This window comes from Prionailurus bengalensis, chromosome B1, assembly GCF_016509475.1.
Source record: "Prionailurus bengalensis isolate Pbe53 chromosome B1, Fcat_Pben_1.1_paternal_pri, whole genome shotgun sequence".
Classification (NCBI taxonomy): Eukaryota; Metazoa; Chordata; class Mammalia; order Carnivora; family Felidae; genus Prionailurus; species Prionailurus bengalensis.
Genome location: NC_057344.1, coordinates 64,891,149 through 64,911,522, shown reverse-complemented (window position 1 = coordinate 64,911,522; position 20,374 = coordinate 64,891,149). Strand labels below are relative to the sequence as shown.

The window sequence follows — 20,374 nt, the reverse complement described above, 5'->3', positions numbered from 1 at the left end:
GGGACTTTGGTTATTGTTCCCATTGCCTGCATTGCCCTTTCCCTGAGTTCCAAGTATTTCTTCCCATTCTCTTGCTTCCTTTGGTATCTCTATCACATCTCCCAGTTTTAGGATCATTAGCTGAACACACAGTGACAATGACTTGTGATCCAGGAATATTTGTTGTAATTCAGGAGGTGTGAGAAAACTAAGTTTGGATATCCAATGAGGCAGAATGAGCACATACAATTAGTCTACCAGAATGACCTGGAGGTGGCCTTGGGCTAGGCAGTGGGTTTACCCTGAATTCAGGTTTAGAAGTTGGGGCTTTGGAGAGAGACATTTTCTTCTCTTACCAGCAAACATCATAGATTAGAAATTGATTCCACAGTCTTTCTCCTATTATTTAGTATGTATGAAATTATCTAAATTTACTATTATGTCTGAGTAGACAAATGCTGTTAAATTCTTTGGTATATCCAAGCCTTATTTATGAGACAGTCCTTTCTTTACATTATGATTTTTCTTCTAGGGTTTTGCTGTTTTTGTTTTTTTGTTTGTTTTTTTAACAGGTTTTGAAAATCTGTTTAGATTATTTCTATTGGTTTTCCCCTGTTAATGCACCTCTGTATTCCCTTCTGTAATGTCAGGGTGAATCCGCTTGTGTTGGCTTTAAAGTACTCTGAATCTGTTCAGAAGCTGCTTAAACATCCAGACTGTTATAAAATCTTAAGAACTCAAGATTTTTTGAATGTCGCAGATACAAACCTGCAGAAATCCTGGTAAATTAGGCAAAGAGTACAGAAACCACAACAAAAATTTAGGTCACTTGTTTAATATACAAAGTCTTTCTTTCACAGATAATTATTTTCTTTTCCTTAATTCATCTCAGTACACATTATTCACAAAACAGTAAGTCGTTAATGCAAGAGAATTAGGTAAAACCAAAAAAGTACAAATGCTCAATCTCAAAAATTGCACACAGTTAAAATAATTTTTCCTCGTTTGTTTTAAATGTGATATCCAATTTCAAAATGGCCTTCAGATTTGGAGGAAACATTGCAGCCCAAAATAACAGCACTTCCTTTCAGCTGTATTGATATGTAAAATAGCACCTTTGGGCTGACTTAAGGAAAAAAAGGTTTTTATCTTTCTTAATTAAAGTGTAAGTCTTTCACAATTATTATATGACAACTACAATAATGAATAATAAGTTTAAAGAGCTCTACTTTGTTCCGAAATATTCATTGGCAAGGTAAGGAAAGGTAAACTGTCAGTCAAATGGAATAATCTTCCCCACCACACCCCCTTGGCAATTACAGTCTCTTAATGATGTCATTGCTCTAATGAGCTAATTTTCCAGCCAAACAGTAGATGTTTTAGGGGTACCCAGGGACCTTTTGCAAAACAAAATAAACGAGGCTATCTCTGGGGCAATAATCACATGTAATAGCAGCTCAGAGTGAGATTCAAGCCGGGGATATTTTAAAACACTTCTTCAATATACACCTATCTTCAGTGTCTCCACTGCTATATCCCAGGTTGATGGGATCATTTTTGTTTGGATTTTTTTTCATTTTTGTTTTACTTGTGTTTGTTCTCAAGCTTAATTGCCTTTTGGACTTCACTCTTTAAAAAAATAACTGGAATTTCATTCCTTTACAATTCAATCTTTGATACAATGAAAGTGAGAGTTCTTTTAAAAATTAACAGCGTAAATGTCTGTAGTTTATGGTATTGATACTACCAAATGCATGATTATAAAAAGCCAAGATTTTTAACAGAATTGTGTTGCCATTCTTCAATTTCAGTCCTTTGTTTCAATTCCATTTTTTTACATGAGCAGGAAAACATGCTTCAAAAAAACTGTCAGCCTGGAGAGTAGTTTTTGAAGGGTATATCCAGTCCACAACAGTATTGTCACAAAGCCAAATCCTTTCACTGAAAGGGCAGTTGCCACACAAAATATGAAAGGAAATCAACATTAGGTTTTAAATGCATGTAATTATTTCAGATTGAACTATAAACAGCCATTATAGGAAAACTTTGTAAAAGATTTAAATTCGGGAGTTCAGGGTTTATATATGAAGTTCAGAAGAGTAATAGCAGAATAAAAAGCTGACTGTTAACCTTCTAGGGAGCTATATGTATTATTATATTCTCATTACAAGAAAGTCAAGGCTTTTGTAAGTTAATTTTGAGAATTTAGGTATGATCTTAAAACACTATGTCGTATTTTCTTGTTAAGACAGTAATGCTGATCTTTTCATTCTAGAAATATTTTCTTAGTGTTAGGTGTGACCCTTAATAAACAAGGCCTATTAGCCAGTCCTCTCCCATTGAGAAATGAGCTATGCATTTACCAATCTTTAGATTTGTACAGAATTTAAATAGTATTTTTGGTGGTAATTAAAGTAAATAATCATTTTCCTTCCAGAGCAGACAAAAGAGATAACATTTCATTGCTTGCTGGTGACAGATTCCCTCCCACTTCCTCCCCCACCCCCCCAGGGAATATATGTAAACAACTTGTTCCCATTGCTAAGCTCCTGGAGAAATGGATTAGTAAAAAGCTTAGGGCAATTAACAGAAAAATTGAATCAAGGTTAATCTATTGGGTGATAGGCCATGGTTAAATCACCCAAAGCTTCTATTCATGAGTATTTATCTTAAAACTTTAAAATAGAAATTTAAGAGGAAGTTAATACAAATTTTAGTCTGTTTAAAGTTCATTAATTTTTTATTACACCACTTTTGCCCTTATTTGTGCAGAAATTTTGGTAAACTTCCGTTAACTTCAACTGGGTCTTCCCTGTGCCTTTATTCCATACCCTCCATAACAAGTTTTAAGAAAGATGTTTTAAACCTTTTGTTTCCTGACTGACCAAAAACCTTACCACTTTTCTCATGTACATACATGAAATCACACACACACACCACACACACACACACGACATTGTTTACCTTTTCTTTATTTCTAGGAATTGGGACTATTTGGACTGTCAGCCACTACTAATATTCATATCTTTCTCCTCATTAAAAGGTTATTTCCTTTTCCTTTCTTATATGATAATCCGTGAAGAACAAGCACACTGATAATTACAAAGTGCATCGATGTGATACCCAGGTTTGTGCAATCCGATACCCATGCTTTGGTCCTTATGGCCATCACAGTTGCCTTTTCACAATAATAAATATGACAGCTAACAAAAATAAATCACCTTTTAAAATGTAGAACCTCTTTCTTTGACAGGTCACTACATCTATAATCATTAATCTAGCTCACTGCAGAATCTATCATCCACGCTTCAGTTTTACATGAATATGCAAGGAGCACGATAATCAGCTGCACATCAAACCTCAACAACTCAGTTTATTACTTATCACAAAATCTATTCAGTATCTTTACTTCCCAGCTGAGCAGGGAAATGCTGTCAGCTTTTTCAAACAGTCTAAATGCTTAGTCATAACTACTCCTCTGTCAAGTTGATACCACATGTGGATTAAAAAAAAAAAAAAAACTTACACATTTGACCTAAGAAAAATATTTAATTTCTGTTTCCCTATCATCTGTGCTTCATAGTAACAGGCTAATTTCAGAACTTTGCCACAGATCATTTCATCCTTCCTTTTTTTTTTTTTTTTTTACCTTTTAGAGAAATGATAAGTTCACCTAACTCAGGATGTTTAATTTGATGAATGTTAAGTGCTTAATAAAACTGTAATATTTGAGAGACTCTGAATAAAAGGATGAATTGAGCTGTTGTTTTTAAATATTCAACTGTTCGATGAAGCAGAGGTCCTGCCTCTAATTTTAGGGCTGTGCTATCCAGTACAGTTAATTCAAATGAAGATACGTTGTAAAGACAAAATACATACTGGATTTTGAAGACTTGGTTCGTAAGAAAAAGATGTAAAATATCTCAATTTTAATACTGATGACATGTTGAAATGATATATAGTGTTAAATAAAATATAAACATTTCATTTAGTTTTACTTTTTCTAATGGGGCTGCTAGAAAGTTTAAAATGTATGCATATGATATGTCCTGCGTTTGTGGCTCACGTTATATATCTGTTGGACAACACTGTTTTAAGAGGGACGAGATAAAATATAGAGCCTGATGGTTGATTTCAACTTCTGTAGGTATTTAACAGTGCTAATTACACCCAAAAACCTCTGAAAATCTTTTGCTCATGACTTAAACATAATTCTAAGTATTGATCTCTTCAAATGTGTATTGCATCTATTTTAAAAACATGCATCTGTTAAAACAACTGGACTCCACTATAGCCATAAAAATCTGTTAGCCGTCCAAAGTATAAATATCAAAATATGCATCCTTCAAGTTTGCTTCTGATATGACGTAAGGATAATGTAGACAATTTCAAGCTTAAAACCAAGTATGTTTCTTATTTCTGGATGAGTTAACATTACAAGGCCTTAGAAGAAATACACATTGCAATTCAAGTCTGTATTCTTAAACTTTGTCCTGCTATCGTGAAGATGCATGTGTCCATGTTGTCTTTCGTCATTGCCTGAAAGCATCCCTCGCTCCATTGGTTTTTAATTGTCTTAGAAATAACCTCTAGCAAATTTTTCACATTTCTGTATCACACTTTGGACTGCTTCATGGGATCCTGGTCATCGGTGCCTTTTGGTCCTTTCCTTTTTTGAGCAAAGTAAGGAAGAATGAGTCAGTAGGAGAAAGGAGAAGATAAAGGAGTGAATAATTCAGGATCACTTCTGTCATTTGTAGTGGCTAAGGGCTAGAAAGATACCCTTCAGTGAAGAAACTCCCAACTGTTTGTGTCACACCGGGATGACCTCAGGGGGGCCTCCCTCTGCAGATGGCAGCGAATTTGTACCCGTTTGTGATACAGGCACCACCACAGCATCTTTGATGTCCGTGTTTATGTTACACGAGAAATTCTTCTCCTGCTTTTTGGCAGTGTCTGGGCAATTTTGCACAAAGATCACACGGTTGTAGGCCTTCAGCCTGCGCCATAACTGAACGTAGACTTTACACTGTACGTACATGAAGACAAGACCTCCCGTGAAGCCAATGGCCACCACAACCAGTTTTGTCCAAAATGGCCATTCAAGAACACCTTTGAAATAAAAAAGAGAATGTTATCACCAAGTTGTTATCAATGGACTTGGTAATTTTTTTTCTATGACTCCTTCAAAAGACCATGCCTGCCTACTAAATTTTGTGGATAAGAAATATATTGTTAACAGGCAGTAAAATTCTAACCAGAATTGCTTAATTGCTTTCAACTCTTTTAAAGGTACTGTTGAAAGTCTACATGAAGGAGCTCACCTACCACTATAATGGTCTTATTTCTCCTTATAGCATCAAGTATGTGACATTAGACTTTAGATACTTACTTTGACATTTATTCCTTATAGTGAACATACTAAGTGAAAGAGTCAGTTTAAAATTCTTTTAGGGGCGCCTGGGTGGCTCAGTCGGTTAAGCGTCTGACTTCAGCTCAGGTCACGATCTCACGGTCCGTGAGTTCGAGCCCCGCGTCAGGCTCTGGGCTGATGGCCCAGAGCCTGGAGCCTGCTTCCGATTCTGTGTCTCCCTCTCTCTCTGCCCCTCCCCCGTTCATGCTGTGTCTCTCTCTGTCTCAAAAATAAATAAAAAGTTAAAAAAAAATTTTTTTAAATTCTTTTAAAGGATTTTACCTTACCTAAAACCTTAAAGATCCACCTTAAAATCTTTTAAAGGTAAAGTAATAGGTACTTTTATAGGATTGTACATTCAGGTCCCCCTCCCCACCCTCATTCCCTTTAAAATTAAATAAAAAATGTGAAAGAAAGAAGCTGTCACATCTCACCAGAAACAATTCCTGAGTAAAGGCATGCATCAAATTTAGTGTTTTAGTCATTTTTGTTTCATAAATCTTTTTGTCACCGAGAACCACTTTCTCACATATCAATATTTTCTCTTAATTTCCACCATCATAACTACAAATTGTCTTTCACAATTTTTAAAACTATTTCACAAGAGTTTCTGTAGCTACAACAATATTATGAATGTTAAATACATGACAGGAGTCCATCTCTTGCCAACGTCAGTATGTGTGGAGGGTATAATAGCCATCTACGTTCATGTGAAAGGCTTTAGTATGTTGGGCCAGGAAGAGTTGGTTAGAAATCCTAGTTTATGAGAGTTTCTGGTTCTATTTTGGGTTTTTATTTACTTATACCAATGGATAGAGTTATAAGAAGTCCCACCTATATTTTGTAACAGTGACATATGCTTTATGCTTCTGTAAGAAAACAGACACAAGGGCTTGTTCAGCTCTTACCTTAGTTCTACCTATGCAAGGAGAACAATCATCTGACACACAGACCGAGGGTAGACCAGTGGTTATCAACAGGGGCAAGTTTTGTTTCCCAGGGGACATTGGGAATGTCTGCAGATACTGTTTATTGTTATACCTGGTGTTGGGGTGGGGTGCTACTGACTTTTAGTAAATAGAGGCCACAGATGCCGCATAAACATCCTATAGTGTGTAGGATAGCACCCCCCCCCCCCAACGAAGAATTATCTAGCCCAAAATGTCAGTAGTGCTGAGGTTGAGAATTCGTGTAGAAGATAATCATTTAAGCTTCTTAATTGCAGGGAGGATTCAGTATGCAGATCAGACATCTTGAAGTTCTCCAAATTTAGAAAGATTTTTGCTCTTGGCTACTATATTGATCCGTAGTTTCTATGTGTTTGGAATGTTTTAACCACAGACAAGCTGGAGAAGACGTGCTTTATCTCCCATTTGGGGGAAAGTCCCCATGGGTTACATCTAACTTTCCCCTCTGCTAAATCAAACTACCAGCTGTTCTAAGAGTCTGGAGGTTTTCCATTTCTGAGGCTTTGTCCATATTTCTTCTCTCAGTTTTCCTTCTGTACTTCTGCATGTCTACATGCTTTCCACAAAAGCCAACTAAGAAGTAATTTCCAGCTGGAAATAAACCCGCATTCTTCCAGTTTCATGTTATTTCTTCCACTTGTGGCATGTGTTAACTTTCTAACAAGTTATTTTTACTTTGGTACACCATAATCTTGACAAGCACAGAATTTATGTCTGGTTGGTCTTAATTTTCCACAGTGCCTTGCTCAGTAGATATTTCAAGGACGAATGAAAGCTTTTGAAGTGCCAACTTGGATTGCTTTGCCTCAGTCTTTTTAATATAACCAGAGGTGACAGCCTTTCTTCACTTGTCCATGAAGCCCTGCTTTCATTGGTGGATAATCTGAAGAATCTACTCTTGTCCTACCTCTCCTTCCTGAAATAATGGCTGGAACTCATACTTGAGAATCTGGGCCATTTTCTCTAATTCTGGGAGACAGTCTGGTTCTTCCACTTTCTTTCACAATGTTCTCTGAATTGATTTTGTCTCCTCCAGTCATTTCCTTCGTATGTTTGGGAAGTCAGGGCTCCCAGTACATCCATCAACAGTTTAGAGTGTGCAATATCCCCCTATCCTACATCCGCAGAAGTCATTTGGGTACAAACCCACTGTCCACGTGACATCTTCTCTCAGAGACAGCCTGATCTTTCTCTTTGGTTTTGACTAAGTGGGCAAGATTTTTGTTTTCTATAAAGATAGTATTGAGCAGTTATAAGATTTTACCTTGGAAAATTCACCTAAAGGACATTGTGAGAGGAGATAATAACATGGGGCTAAGTGAATTTCCAAGAATGTTTCCATTGGCAAGATGTATTTACCTCCTTTTATCGAGACTTAGTAATTTGTCTTCATGCTCAACCTTGTTGGACTCCTCAGTTCTATGGTGTCTTCTGTAAAGAAGAAAGAATGTACACAATAAGGGTGGTAGAAAAGTGAAGGCACAAAGTCTTGTTCCTTGTGGATCCTTTGTGTAAACAAGTAATTCTTGGTCCTCACTAATATATATTTGAAGCTGGAACCTGAACTTGGAAATGCCAAGAGCTCAAAGTTGTTTCTACCTGCCAGTTTGGAAGAGGAATTTGAAATTCAACTTGAGGCAATTCAACCATCTGTTCATTTCTCTGAAGCCCAAGGATCTATCTGTAGTCTTGCCTTTGTGCTTGGGATCTTTCTTCAGAAATTTCTGTAGGCTTAGGAATAAACTCTCTGTATCCCTACCTTTTTAATGTTACCTTTTAAACATTAACAGGAAACTTGCTTGGAAATTCTTGGGTAAGAATTGGAGGAGCTTGGAAGAGCAGATGTTCTGTCCACAACCATTTTCTAAGGAAATGGAAGTCTTCTCTTGTCCCCTATAATAGGTAAACCTGACTCATTCACTGTCCATATTGTCATGCCAATCCTCCACGAATGGCCAGTACATTCTCAAGCAATCTCAACATATGATTATTAAATTCTTCCAGGCCTCCTCTTTTTTTTTTTTTTTAAATTTTCTTCTTTATTTTTTAAAATTTACATCCAAATTGCATATAGTGAAACAATGATTTCAGGAGTAGATTCCTTAATGCCCCTTACCCATTTAGCCCATCCCCCCTCCCACAATCCCTCCAGCAACCCTGTTTGTTCTCCATATTTATGAGTCTCTTCTGTTTTGTCCCCCTTCCTGTTTTTATATTATTTATGTTTCCCTTCCCTTATGTTCATCTGTTTTGTCTCTTGTCCTCATATGAGTGAAGTCATATGATTTTTGTCTTTCTCTAATTTCACTTAGCATAATACCCTCCAGTTGCATCCATGTAGTTGCAAATGGCAAGATTTCATGCTTTTTGATTGCCGAGTAATACTCCATTGTGTGTGTGTGTGTGTGTGTGTGTATACACATATATATATACCACCTCTTCTTTATCCATTCATCCATCGACGGACATTTGGGCTCTTTCCATACTTTGGCTATTGTTGATAGTGCTGCTATAAACATGGGGGTGCATGTGTCCCTAAGAAACAGCACACCTGTATCTCATGGGTAAATGTCCAGGCCTCCTTTCTGTAAGGGCATGTGTATGATGCGGTACTGGAGGGCCAGCCAAACAACCAACATGCTAGTAGGTCTTCTGTGAAAGGCTTAAGGTGGTCTGTAGATTCGTCCTGGGTTATGGTATTGAAGATTTTGCATAGTAGAGTTCGATGAATGTGTGGTGCTACCAGAGCCACAGAAATCAGCCCACAATCTGTAGGGAAATTTATATTTAAAGAGCAAATAAAAGCACTCTAGACAAAGAAAAGCAAATGGGCCTTTCAGCTCATCATAGACTCTTGGGAATCTGAGTCTGTGCAAGATTTTTCTAGCAAGCCAGAGAGGAAAACTGGGGACTCTAGGTAAAGTTCTATAAATACTTGAATAAAAATAAAAATGAATGAAAGAATAAAATTTATAAATTATTTTCTCACATAAAAAAGTCTTCCAGATATTCCTCACTCTATTCTCCATTGGGGTTGGGTAAGTAGACATGGATTGGGACTATTTAAAGGCATTTCCCCTTCAGGAACCTGAGACTAGAATTTATTGATCAACAGGACCACTGCCACTGACCATCTCTTACCTTCTTTATAATCACTTCATCTTCACTCCCAGAAGACCCTCCTTCCTGGCTAAGAAATACTCTGATCCCAAAGGATTCAAACTTTTATTCAATTTCTTTGCAGACCAGACCCCAATAGGATGTTCCTTATGCTTCTCAAAGGCTGTTTTCCTGTGTAAAGTCCACACCCATTCTTAAGGATCATGAGTTTTATTCCCAAGAATCAGTCACTCCAGTCTTTATATCTTCATCTGTCCTAATTCAGAGTGCTATTTCATTTCCTTCAGGTATTGACAGCCTGTTACCTGGTATTCTCTTTGGTCTCAGTTTCCTCATCTTTAGTAGCTTGTTCAAAAATACTCCCACTTGGCTCATGCCTCCCTGTAACCGTGTCCTTGGGTATCCACCCCCTTCCTCATTGACTCTGGCTGTGGCCACATGACTGGTTTGGGCCAACAGGACAATAGCAAATAGGGCACAACAGCAACTTCAAAAGTGTTCCCATTGTGTGTGTGGTTTACTCTCTTGCTACTTGTTTAAACACTGCACTTGCCATGGGAAGAAGACAGGGCCAACAGGTCCTATGTGACGAAAAACACAGCTCAGTTGTTTCTGTCATCCAACCAATTGCATGCCCATTGCCAGGCATTTGGAGGAGGCCAGCCTTGATTATACAGCAGCCAGCCAATGTGCCAGCTGTTTGTAGACACATACGTGGATGCTGCAGAGAACAGCCAGCCAGGTCCTGGCCAGGAGGAATGCCCAACCGATCTGCAGAATTGGGAGTGAAATAAATGCTTGTGGTTTCAAGTTAGTAAGTTTTGGGATAGTCTGTTATATAGCAAAAGATAACTGATATATCAGTTAAAAATGGAGACATTGGTAGTATTTACCTCACAAGGTTGTTAGCGTGGGTTAAATGGGTAGTTCTTGACATAGAAAGTGCTATGTAAATATAAGTTATTTTTGCCATCTGGGTGATTTAAATGCTACACACCTTTCGCTGATAGAGTTGTAGACTAAATGCAAAGCTTTCTGGTGCCTATGACTAAGACCTAACTTCAATGGGCTTCAACCTTTAGATGTCCCATCTGGATTCCAGGGCAATGAAAACCTCCACAACTAGGAGAGGAGAAAGTCCAGTTAGCTGCCAGCCAGGCCAATGGAATTAGAACTATACCTCCTCACTCTGGGCCTCTGGGCATCTTTCCCAATCGGTAATTCCCTTCATGGAGAAAAGCTCAGAAATCTCACTGTGTGTTGTTAGGAAACATTTATGCCAGACTTTCAGACCACAATGACAATGGTTTGTAAGCTGAGATGTATCCACTTTCAGACTCTTCCAGACTCATTTTCTAGCTATATTGTTTCTCTGAAAATATGTTTCTTTTAATAGAACAGGGTCCCCAGCTCTCTCCACTGGAGAAACACATGCAGGGTCACCTGTAACATCTTGCTTCTTGTTCAAATTGGGTAAACCACAGGCTCCTGGGAGGGTGTTCATAATAAAGCTGAAGATGAGGTAAATTGCTTACTTCCTCATCTTTAAAACAGTGATCCCTAAAATCTCTTCCTGCTTTTAAATTGGAATTCTCAAAGTATTCTGCATATCTTGTGTAGCTCATGTAACTGGAGACACCTGGAGTGTGTCTAAAAAGGCTTTTAAAATCCCCAAACAGCAGAAGAGAACCTGTCTCATTTAACAGCTGCAGGGACAATATATATTTAGAAAAAGCATCTCATTGGTAAGTTGGGATATTTTTGGCTGGGTGCTTAGGTTATGCAGAGTTATGAAATGTGTTTGCGTAAGGGTGTGTGTGAATGATGGGGCTAAGGAGATGGTTTTCTCCTTTACTTTTGTCCTGGTTGCTTCTCTCCTGTTGCTTAAATCATTAAAAAAAAAAAAAAAAGCTCACACATTTGTAACATTTTCCTTAACTTGTATTAACGGTGGTATTCACTGTGAGTAAAGATAAAAATACAAAAATATATAAAAGTATGAGTATATATAAGAAATATATAAATATCGGGGCACCTGGGTGGCTCAGTCTAAGCGTTCAACTCTTCATTTCCACTCAGGTCATGATCTCCCAGTCCGTGAGATGGAGCCCCATGGCTTGGCTCTTCTCTGACAGCATGGAGCCTGCTTGGGATTCTCTCTCTCTCCCTCTCTCTCTGCCTCTCCCCTGCTTACCTTCTCTCCTCTCTCTCAAAATAAATAAACATTAAAAAAAGGAATATATAAATATATATACATTATACAAATATATATGTGTGGTATTTGTATAAACACGATGTTTCCATTTATCTGATGCAAGGTCAAGTTCATAGTATCTTTGAAAAATGTATCAGAAAGCATCTTTGAAGGGTATTCAGTCCAACTTCGTTTTTCAGATGAGGAATCTGAGCTTCAGAGTGACTATTTTATTCAGCATAACTGGTCCGCAACCAAGGGCAGAACTAGAAGCCTGGGCTTCTGACACGTAGCTCAAGTCAGTGTTTATCATCTTTGGGTTATTAACAATAACAGTGCATACACTCACTTTAAAAAGGAATGCTTAAACAGCAGTGCTCAAATGGAAAATATATGGATTGCTGGGAAGTGATTTTTCACACCCACTCGAAGCAGATGTTAACAGCTAACGAGTATGGCACAGCCATCGCGCCTGTCTGCTGGGATCAGCCACAGCTGGCAACATTTTTTGAACCTCTACTCATATTAAATCCTCTCTGAATAATGAAGCATGGCCCCTGCCCTGGAGATGCTTAGAGGCTCACAAGTGGGGCAGGCATGAAAAAAAAAAAAAATCGATTTGTTATGCTAGCCCCTTGTGGTGTACACATTTACATAGTTCTAGGGCGAGATTAAAATTTGCACCTGCCATATGATTTCACTTCTGTGTGGAATCTAAAACACAACAAGCAAAACAAGCTGAAAACAGAAAATAGACTCTAGACTCATAGATACAGAGAACTGTGGTTGCCAGAGGGGAGGAGGTGGGAGAAAGGTGAAAGTTATAAGTAAATCATGGGGTGAAAAGTACAGCATAGGGAACACAACCAGATTGTAACAGCTCAGTGTGGTGACAGATGGTGACCACACTCAACTACGGTGAGCATTTTGTAATGTATACAGTTGTCCAATCTCTATGTCATACACCTGAAACTAATATTGTATATCAGCTATATACTTCATTAAGAAAAATACTCTGCACCTACTGTCTCTCTAATAGTATAAATTGTGTTTTCCTGGTCTGTATTTTTGTGTTTTGTTTTCAACACACAAACAGTATACTGAAACATTTTTCTAGAATATGTAAAGATAAGGCAGGAGGACGTTGTTCCCCCAAATTAGAGTTAGTAATGGGTGATTGAGTGTGTTAAAGTTTCGAGTACCAAGTCTTTGATTTTTTTTTTTTTTTTTTTTTTTTGTCATTAAAGGCAACAGAGAGAGAAGAGAGAGAGCTATCTGGGGCACCAGGCTTATTTAATCTAAAAGAACAACCATTAAAAACACATGAAGGATTTTTTTTTTTCCCTTTCAGTATTGTTATTACAGTTCAAAGAATTTTGCTGTTTTACATTCAACCTCAGTTCGGGTTGAAGAAGGACAATTTGTTCCTCTTCCAATATTTTTGAAGGTTTTCGAAATGGATTTAAAATATTTTGACTTTTAAATTTTGCAGTTTTTTCAGACATTAAAAGTAAATTCAGGCTCAGCACTCACAGTCCCAATGCCAAAGGGAGATTACAATAATAACAACTCATACGGATGCCCACACTACCTACAAATGTGTACTTTGGGAAGTCAGGCTTTAAATACAATCTGAACATAAGTACAGATGGTACCCTTTGCAAAAGTCACTATAGTTTCCATCTGAAATTATCCAAGTTAGGTAGGAACTGTCCCACTGGCAAGTGGGTCTGTAGGAAGTCATGGATATGGTTTCCTGATGAATATCTTGCTGCCTAATTCAGAAGCTCTGAACACCAAAGATAAAAGTCATCTCATTTCCACTTGCTTTTAAGAAACTGAAAATAATTTTTAAAAGTATACAGTAGAAAGCTGACCTGACCCTGGACCATGTATACATATATATATATATATATATATGGCCTTTGATTATCATTCAGTATTTTCTTTTGGAAATCTGAGGGACCTGAGTGATAATTCATTTGGGAGACTCTGGCCTGAAATCCTGCATCCACCCAGAACTGAGGTGGGGGGCAGGCATTTTGAAGAAAAGTTCTACAAGAAACATGAAAGGTAGGCAAGTGTGAGCATGGGGTATGAGGCACTCACACTTCATCATTCCTTCTACAACGTTGACTGGGCAACTTTCCAGGTCCCTGACACAGTGCTCAGCCCCAGGGATATATGCTGGAGAGCGATCTGTCCTTCCCTGAGCTCAGAGTCTGTTGGTGCCAGGAGACTTACAATTAAATGAGCAATTACAATAGTATGTGGTAAGTTTCCTGGTACAGCAGAGCTTCTCATCATGTCTGCAAATACCATGACATAGGGGATAATTAAATCTAAACCTCTGGGGATAAAACTCAGGCTTTGTAGGGTATAGAAACTCCACAGGTAATTCAAATATGCAATCAAAATGGAGTAAGTGGGTTAAGTGCAGGATGCTAGGTAAGCACGTTTCTCAATGCTTGGCATCAGAATCACCTGTTGGCTTCTTAAGCACAGCCCTACTGAGCTCTGTCCTCAGAATTTCTGGTCCATAGGTCTGGGGTGCAGAGAGGCCAAGAATTTGCATTTCTAACAACTGCCCAGGTGCTGTTAATGCTATCAGTCCCAGGAACCATTTTGAGAACCACTATGGTAGTAACAATTGTTCTAGCTCAGGTTGCTGAACCAGGTGTCCCAGAGGAAGTGATATTTAAGGCAACCTGCAAAGGCTGAGTGGGAGTTGAGCGGTGTGAGAACACAGAACAGTGTTTGAATGTGTGGTGGACAGAAGCTGGAGGAAGGTTTCATGTAGAGGGAAAAGCTGAGCAAAGGTCTAGAGCCCCATTTGTGGGGCTGAACGAATGTTCAGAAAAATTGGCTACAACCAGGTCATGGTGGGGGCAGGGAAGGGGGCAATTTAGTCACATTAAAGAGTTTGGGATATATTTTAAGAGCAATGGCTAAGCAGGGATAGGATGTGATCAGATGTGTGTTTTGTAAATTTGCAAAGAATACCTTATTGGGCACGGATTAAAGGTGGGCAGAACTGGAGAGGGCTAGTAAAGATGCTGTTGCAGTGTTCAAGTAAAAGGATAGTTTGCACAGGATGAGGGCAGTCAGGAAAGAGAGACAGGGACAGGTTCCAGAGACCAATGAGGCAGAATAGGATTTGGTGATTGACTGAAGGCAGAAGTTGGGAAGAGGGAGAGGAGAAATGACAGTCCAAATGGATTTGGTAACAGGTGTTAGCAGTAGTGCCTTTCCCACAGGTGTTAGGTTAGGGTGGACAGTGGTAGTAGATTAAAAGTTTGGACACATTGAGTTTGGGGTGCTTGGAAGACCTTTAAATGGAGACGTTCAGGAGGTCGATGCCTGATCTGGAGTGCAGTACGAGCTGGAGATAAATTTGGAGCTTGGTTCTCAGCATAGCAATGACAACTGAAGACATAAAGGTATCCAGGAGCACTGGCGAATGAGCAGGCAGAGTGAGATAAATGGAAGGAAGCTTGGGGCCAAGGGTTTCTTGGGTTCCGGAGACTTTGGTTGGCTGAAGTTGAGATAGTCCTGTTCATTGTAGGAGAAATGATCACTGTTCACTCACTTGGCTCAGAAGTGGGATTGAGTAAATGAATGTAAGGGAGAGGTTCTAGACTGTCTGTATATGGGTGACACAAGATTGCTTCTTCTCATTTTGTCCAGGACAGGTGCTCATCATCTTCCTTCCCTCTCATGTGGCCAGAGAACAGGAGGAGCCCTGCTGGTATCATGGTGACCGCTGGGAGAAGGCAGGGCTACACTGGGGCCGATCTATGATTCTCAAACATTGAACTCTAAATCAGACATCTACAACTACTTATCCCTGGCTGTCAGGGCTGCCCTTGATCGCTAGGAAAACATTTGAGTCTGAAGATCTTATACCGGGGTGTGCTAAGGTGAGGGTGGTGGTGGGGTGCCTCGCTGTTGTTCTAAACATACATGACTGCTGTGTATGGCATACTTTCTGTTACTTAGCTTGGGCCCATACCTGTAAGTATAGGGGGCGTGGGTTAAAAAAAAAAAAAAAAAAGTCCTATCCTCAGGAAACTTATTCCAGGGATGTAACAGGCATTTTTTAAAAAATCCAGTATCTCAGGAGTAATGCATAATGTAGTTGTAAGCAGTCTAGTCTGGTATACACTGTAAATATCACTGTCATATGGAACTGAAACACAAACACAACCTGCCCCGACCCGTTTTCCTAGCCACCACATCGCCGCGCAGCAGGCGGGTCCTCACAGTCCCTTCCTCCCCAGCCGCTTCTCTAGCGCCCAGAGCTCGCGCTGGTGCTCCCTGCTGCCACCGAGCGGGCAAGCGTGAGAACGGCACATTGCTCCTGCTGTTATGAACTCAAAGAAAGGCAGAAATAACAGAACTTTTCCTTTTAATATTCTTTTCCTTCTTCTTTCTTTCCCTCACTTGCTCTAACTTCCTGTCACCTTTTTATTTCTTTCAGTTTCTTTCTTTGAGGGAAGCAATAGGCATTTTTGAGAATACTACAAACTTACAGTGTTATCATCTGAACAATTTCTCTTTTTAAATTCACCAGTGGCTTAATATTGTGTGTTTGTTTGTTTGTTTTTTTCAAGGGTTGATGGTGGGGGTGGTTCTGGGAATATTTCTCATTGTTTTACCAGCTATGATTTATGCCATATGCAGAAACTGGTAGAGCCTGATGAGAAATGGAGCTGAGTACATTCAGAAGTGAAAATAAACAGTCTATTTTTTATTCTGCTTTAAATGACCAATCTTTTTCAGATCCTAGAATCTGCCTTAATGATTTTTTAAACAGCTTTCTTTGTAGGCTTGACACCACCCTTCACAATTAAACTCAGTATGGCTAAAATTTCAAACCATAGTGCTAATCTACTCCTATCAAATTATATGGTACTAATTAATAAGGTATAACACATTTCTCTAGTAGAGTATTGTCTTATTCATGGTTTAAAAGAAGCAATGACCGGGGCACCTGGGTGGTGCAGTCGGTTAAGCGTCCGACTTCAGCCAGGTCACGATCTCGCGGTCTGTGAGTTTGGCCCCGCGTCAGGCTCTGGGCTGATGGCTCAGAGCCTGGAGCCTGCTTCCGATTCTGTGTCTCCCTCTCTCTCTGCCCCTCCCCCGTTCATGCTCTGTCTCTCTCTGTCCCAAAAATAAATAAACGTTCAAAAAAAAAAAAAAAAAGAAGCAATGACTATAGTGAATTAAACTAAATGAAAAAACTTCCACTTTCACAACTGTTTGCTTTTTCACATCAGGCAGAACATGATTTAAAAAAATTTTTTTTTAATGTTTATTCATTTTTGAGAGAGAGAGTACAAGCAGGGATGGGGCAGAGAGAGAGGGAGACACAGAATCTGAAGCAGGCTCCAGGATCTGAGCTGTCAGCAGAGTCTGATGTGGGGCTTGAACTCACAAGCCATGAATGAGTTCATGACCTGAGCTGAAGTCAGACACTTAACAACTGAGCCACCCAGGCTCCCTAGGCAGAACAGGATTCTTAATCAGTTCCTGAAAAGCCTGAAGTGATGCATGACATCTATATATTTCTCTCTACCAATGTTTATATGGACTTGATAAATTTCATACCTCAGCGTGGGACCCTAGGCATTCAATCAGAGTATTTATAACATAACTGGAGATGACTTAATTGCCAGTACTGGTTTTTGCTAGCTTATCACACATGAAGACCTAACAGGGGAAATAGCTTCCCTACCCACCTCTGATGTCATCAGAGAAACCAATAGGAGGAAAAAAGAAAAGAGACATGCTCTTACCATTATCATTGCCTTGCTTGATTTCTTCCGCTGTCCGATCTATTAATACATACAAAGACCAAACCACACAGGTGATCGCGATTACGTGGAATGTGACAGAGCAGAATATTTTCCTCCTTTCGCTGGTGGTCATCTGTAGTTTCTCCCACTGCAATTGTAAATGAATCACTTACAATACTGAATTTCTGACTAGGAAACTTGGCCCCCCATTTATATGCCAGACATTGACCATGAATAGAGGAGAAACATAAGATATCTGCAATTTCAGATGACACGACAACATTCGAATACATCTTTGTGTTGGGAAAGATACGAGATCATAACCCCTGGAGTTATATATAACTTAAATATATATTAAAATGAAAACAAATATTTTCCTAAACAAATTAAATGAAGTAATTTCTGTTTTGCTGGCCTGAAGTTTTCTTGTCTATAACACGGATGGGATAGTTTTACGGCTGTACAATTTTTGGAAAACATTTCCTTCAGGTTTCTGCATATCTCCCTCCTTTGTGGTACTAGATTATAAGTAGTAATAAGTAATCTCTTCTCAGATTAACACATAACCGGATATAGTGTTGCATTCTTGAACGTATGTACATTAACAGGTACTTGAACGGCTGAATGGTATCTGTGAAAGTCAACATCTGTTCACAGCCCTTTTCCGAGAGAACACATTTTATCATCTGGGCAATGGGAGAGAATCCGAGGAAGGCCCTTCAAACACAATCTTGATTTTCTGCTACCACTACCGTCAAAATCACTGGCCCTTAGGCACACTCCTCAGGAAGTTGAGGGCTGATCCCTCTTGGGGGAGGAAGAGGACCACAATTTTTACTGTAGTAAGTTCAGGTTTGTATGAGGAAACATGTCCATTATTTACTTTGGAGAAACAGACTCAAAATTTTAATGCCTTGGCGGTTACAGTATGACTTCATTTTTGTGTTAGGAATTGTGCCTTTATTTTTCGCTGCACCATTTCTAAAGGGAAATCAAATCGCTGTGATTTTTGTCACATCAATGTGCCAAACTTTGAAGAATCCGTGACTTCTTTTCCCCATTCTTATTATGCTCTTGCTAAAGCAAACTCTTTAGAACTTCAGAAGACCCCCATTCCTTTCCCACCCATCCCCACGTCCTCAGTTGAAAACAAGAGGGCATATGTTCATGCTCCGTAAGTCCTGACTCTGCCACCAGCTTTGAGACAGAGGTAAAGTTGCTTAACCTCTCTAAGCCAATCGCCTCATCTCTGTAAGATATAGATTGTGGCAGAGACTGTAACAGAGAGGTATGGGGAGAGGAACCTTCTTTTCTTCCTTTATTAACAGACTAATTCTGTGAGCGTTGGCATTGTGCCCAGCTAAAAGCTGCCTTCCAACCTTCCCTGACAGAGGTGGACAATGGCTGGTTTCCATCAATGACATGAGATGACTATCTACTGGGATATTGAGTTCTTGTCTTCCTGGCACAGGAACTTCCCCTTCTTCCTTTCCTTCAGTTTTTCTTCTTTGCTACCTGGAATTCATAATTAATGGTAGGAGTCCCAACAGCTCCTTGTAAGCTCTAGGGAAAGTCTTGAGAATTGGAGAGACCTCAGCCTGATGAGCAACAGCTTCTCTCTGGATGCCCACTTTATATGCAGGGAAAATAAAGCCCTGTCTGATTAAGCCACTGTTTCTCAGGACTCTGCTACTTGCTGTCAAATGCAATCCCTGATAGAAAAGTTAAATTGATATTTCCTAACGTGCCTTCCATTCTGACGATTAAGATCCTATAATTTCATTTGTAAGAAAGCACAATACTTAACATCTGGTCATGATGCGCCAGAAAGCTTTGTAAACACTTTAGAGAAATAAATGTTATATTTCCAAACACCATCCATTCCTCTCCTACTGGCTAGTCATCACACAGTTTTCCTTATAAAGGGTCTGTTAGAACCAATGAAAAATTCACACTTCATCTTGTACTTTCTTTTTTGATTAAACTGTATTTTATATATTATATCAAACAAATAATGGAGAAATCTTGGTAATGCGGCTATGGGAGAACCAGATGCTTCAGTCTAGGCTCTACGTGTAATTAATCAACACTGAACTGAGAAGGTTTTCATATGTGTATCTTGGCTTTTATCTAAACTTCATACCATCTCTGTGAAAGACTGATGTTTAAAAATCTGTTTTGTCATTGATTTATTGTCACGTTAATCTGAATAACCTGTCTCATTGTAAAACAGAATATTATCATTTGGCAATAGCATTTCGTGATTTAAGGACCGTTGTGAATTATCTTTATATCCAGTATGACCAAATAAAAACTGCCGGGTGGTGCAGAAAGGCAGCTTTACACGTTCACATTTCCTAAATGTTCCAAGCGGATGAAAACATGTTCAGTAACAAAATATCCCTACCAAATCAACCGTCACTTGTAAAACTGGCTTAAAAAAGAACCTTAAGAATTGTGTCTTCTTAAGTCTAAGGAGCATTTTGATGAGGTGGCTGAGAACACATTCTTCAAATTTAATGAGCCTCAAATAAAAAAAAATATGAGTGGGGCTGACAAGGATGGACCAACTCATTTGTAAAGATTCCTTCTGGTTCCAGACAATAGAAGGTCTGAAGTTGTCACTTCCTAATCTCAGGAGCATTTTAAGGAGAAGTGAAGTGTAAAGGGACCATCAAACTTCCCTGCTTTCCTTTATAAATTCTTACAGGGACTATTCTGGAATTCATGAGACATCACAATGCAATACCACAGTGGTAAATTGGTAAATGCAATTGGTGAATGCAATACCACAGTGCCCTCTTTCTAATAATTACATTATTGCACACAATATTCAGCACTGAGCATTAACAGAAATCAGTGTATTTTGTAAAATGTTCACCCGTATTCTTGTGTTTTCAGG

The 20,374-nt window shown here is 39.0% G+C and overlaps 2 protein-coding genes across 5 annotated transcripts in view; one reads left to right on the top strand and one right to left on the bottom strand.

Annotated features, from left to right (window-relative positions):
• The window catches only part of TMA16 (translation machinery associated 16 homolog), a 67,183-nt gene that overhangs the window by 33,048 nt on the left and 13,761 nt on the right, over nt 1-20,374 (top strand). The window lies entirely within an intron of this gene.
• The window catches only part of MARCHF1 (membrane associated ring-CH-type finger 1), an 889,798-nt gene continuing 870,222 nt past the window's right edge, over nt 799-20,374 (bottom strand). For all 4 annotated transcript variants that reach the window (XM_043566174.1, XM_043566194.1, XM_043566163.1 and 1 more), the window contains 2 exons: nt 17,473-17,620; nt 799-5,091 (listed from right to left, as the gene is read on the bottom strand). In XM_043566174.1, the coding sequence (XP_043422109.1) occupies nt 4,793-5,091; nt 17,473-17,620 (447 nt within the window). In that variant the 3' untranslated portion in view covers nt 799-4,792. The remainder of the gene's footprint in view (nt 5,092-17,472; nt 17,621-20,374) is intronic.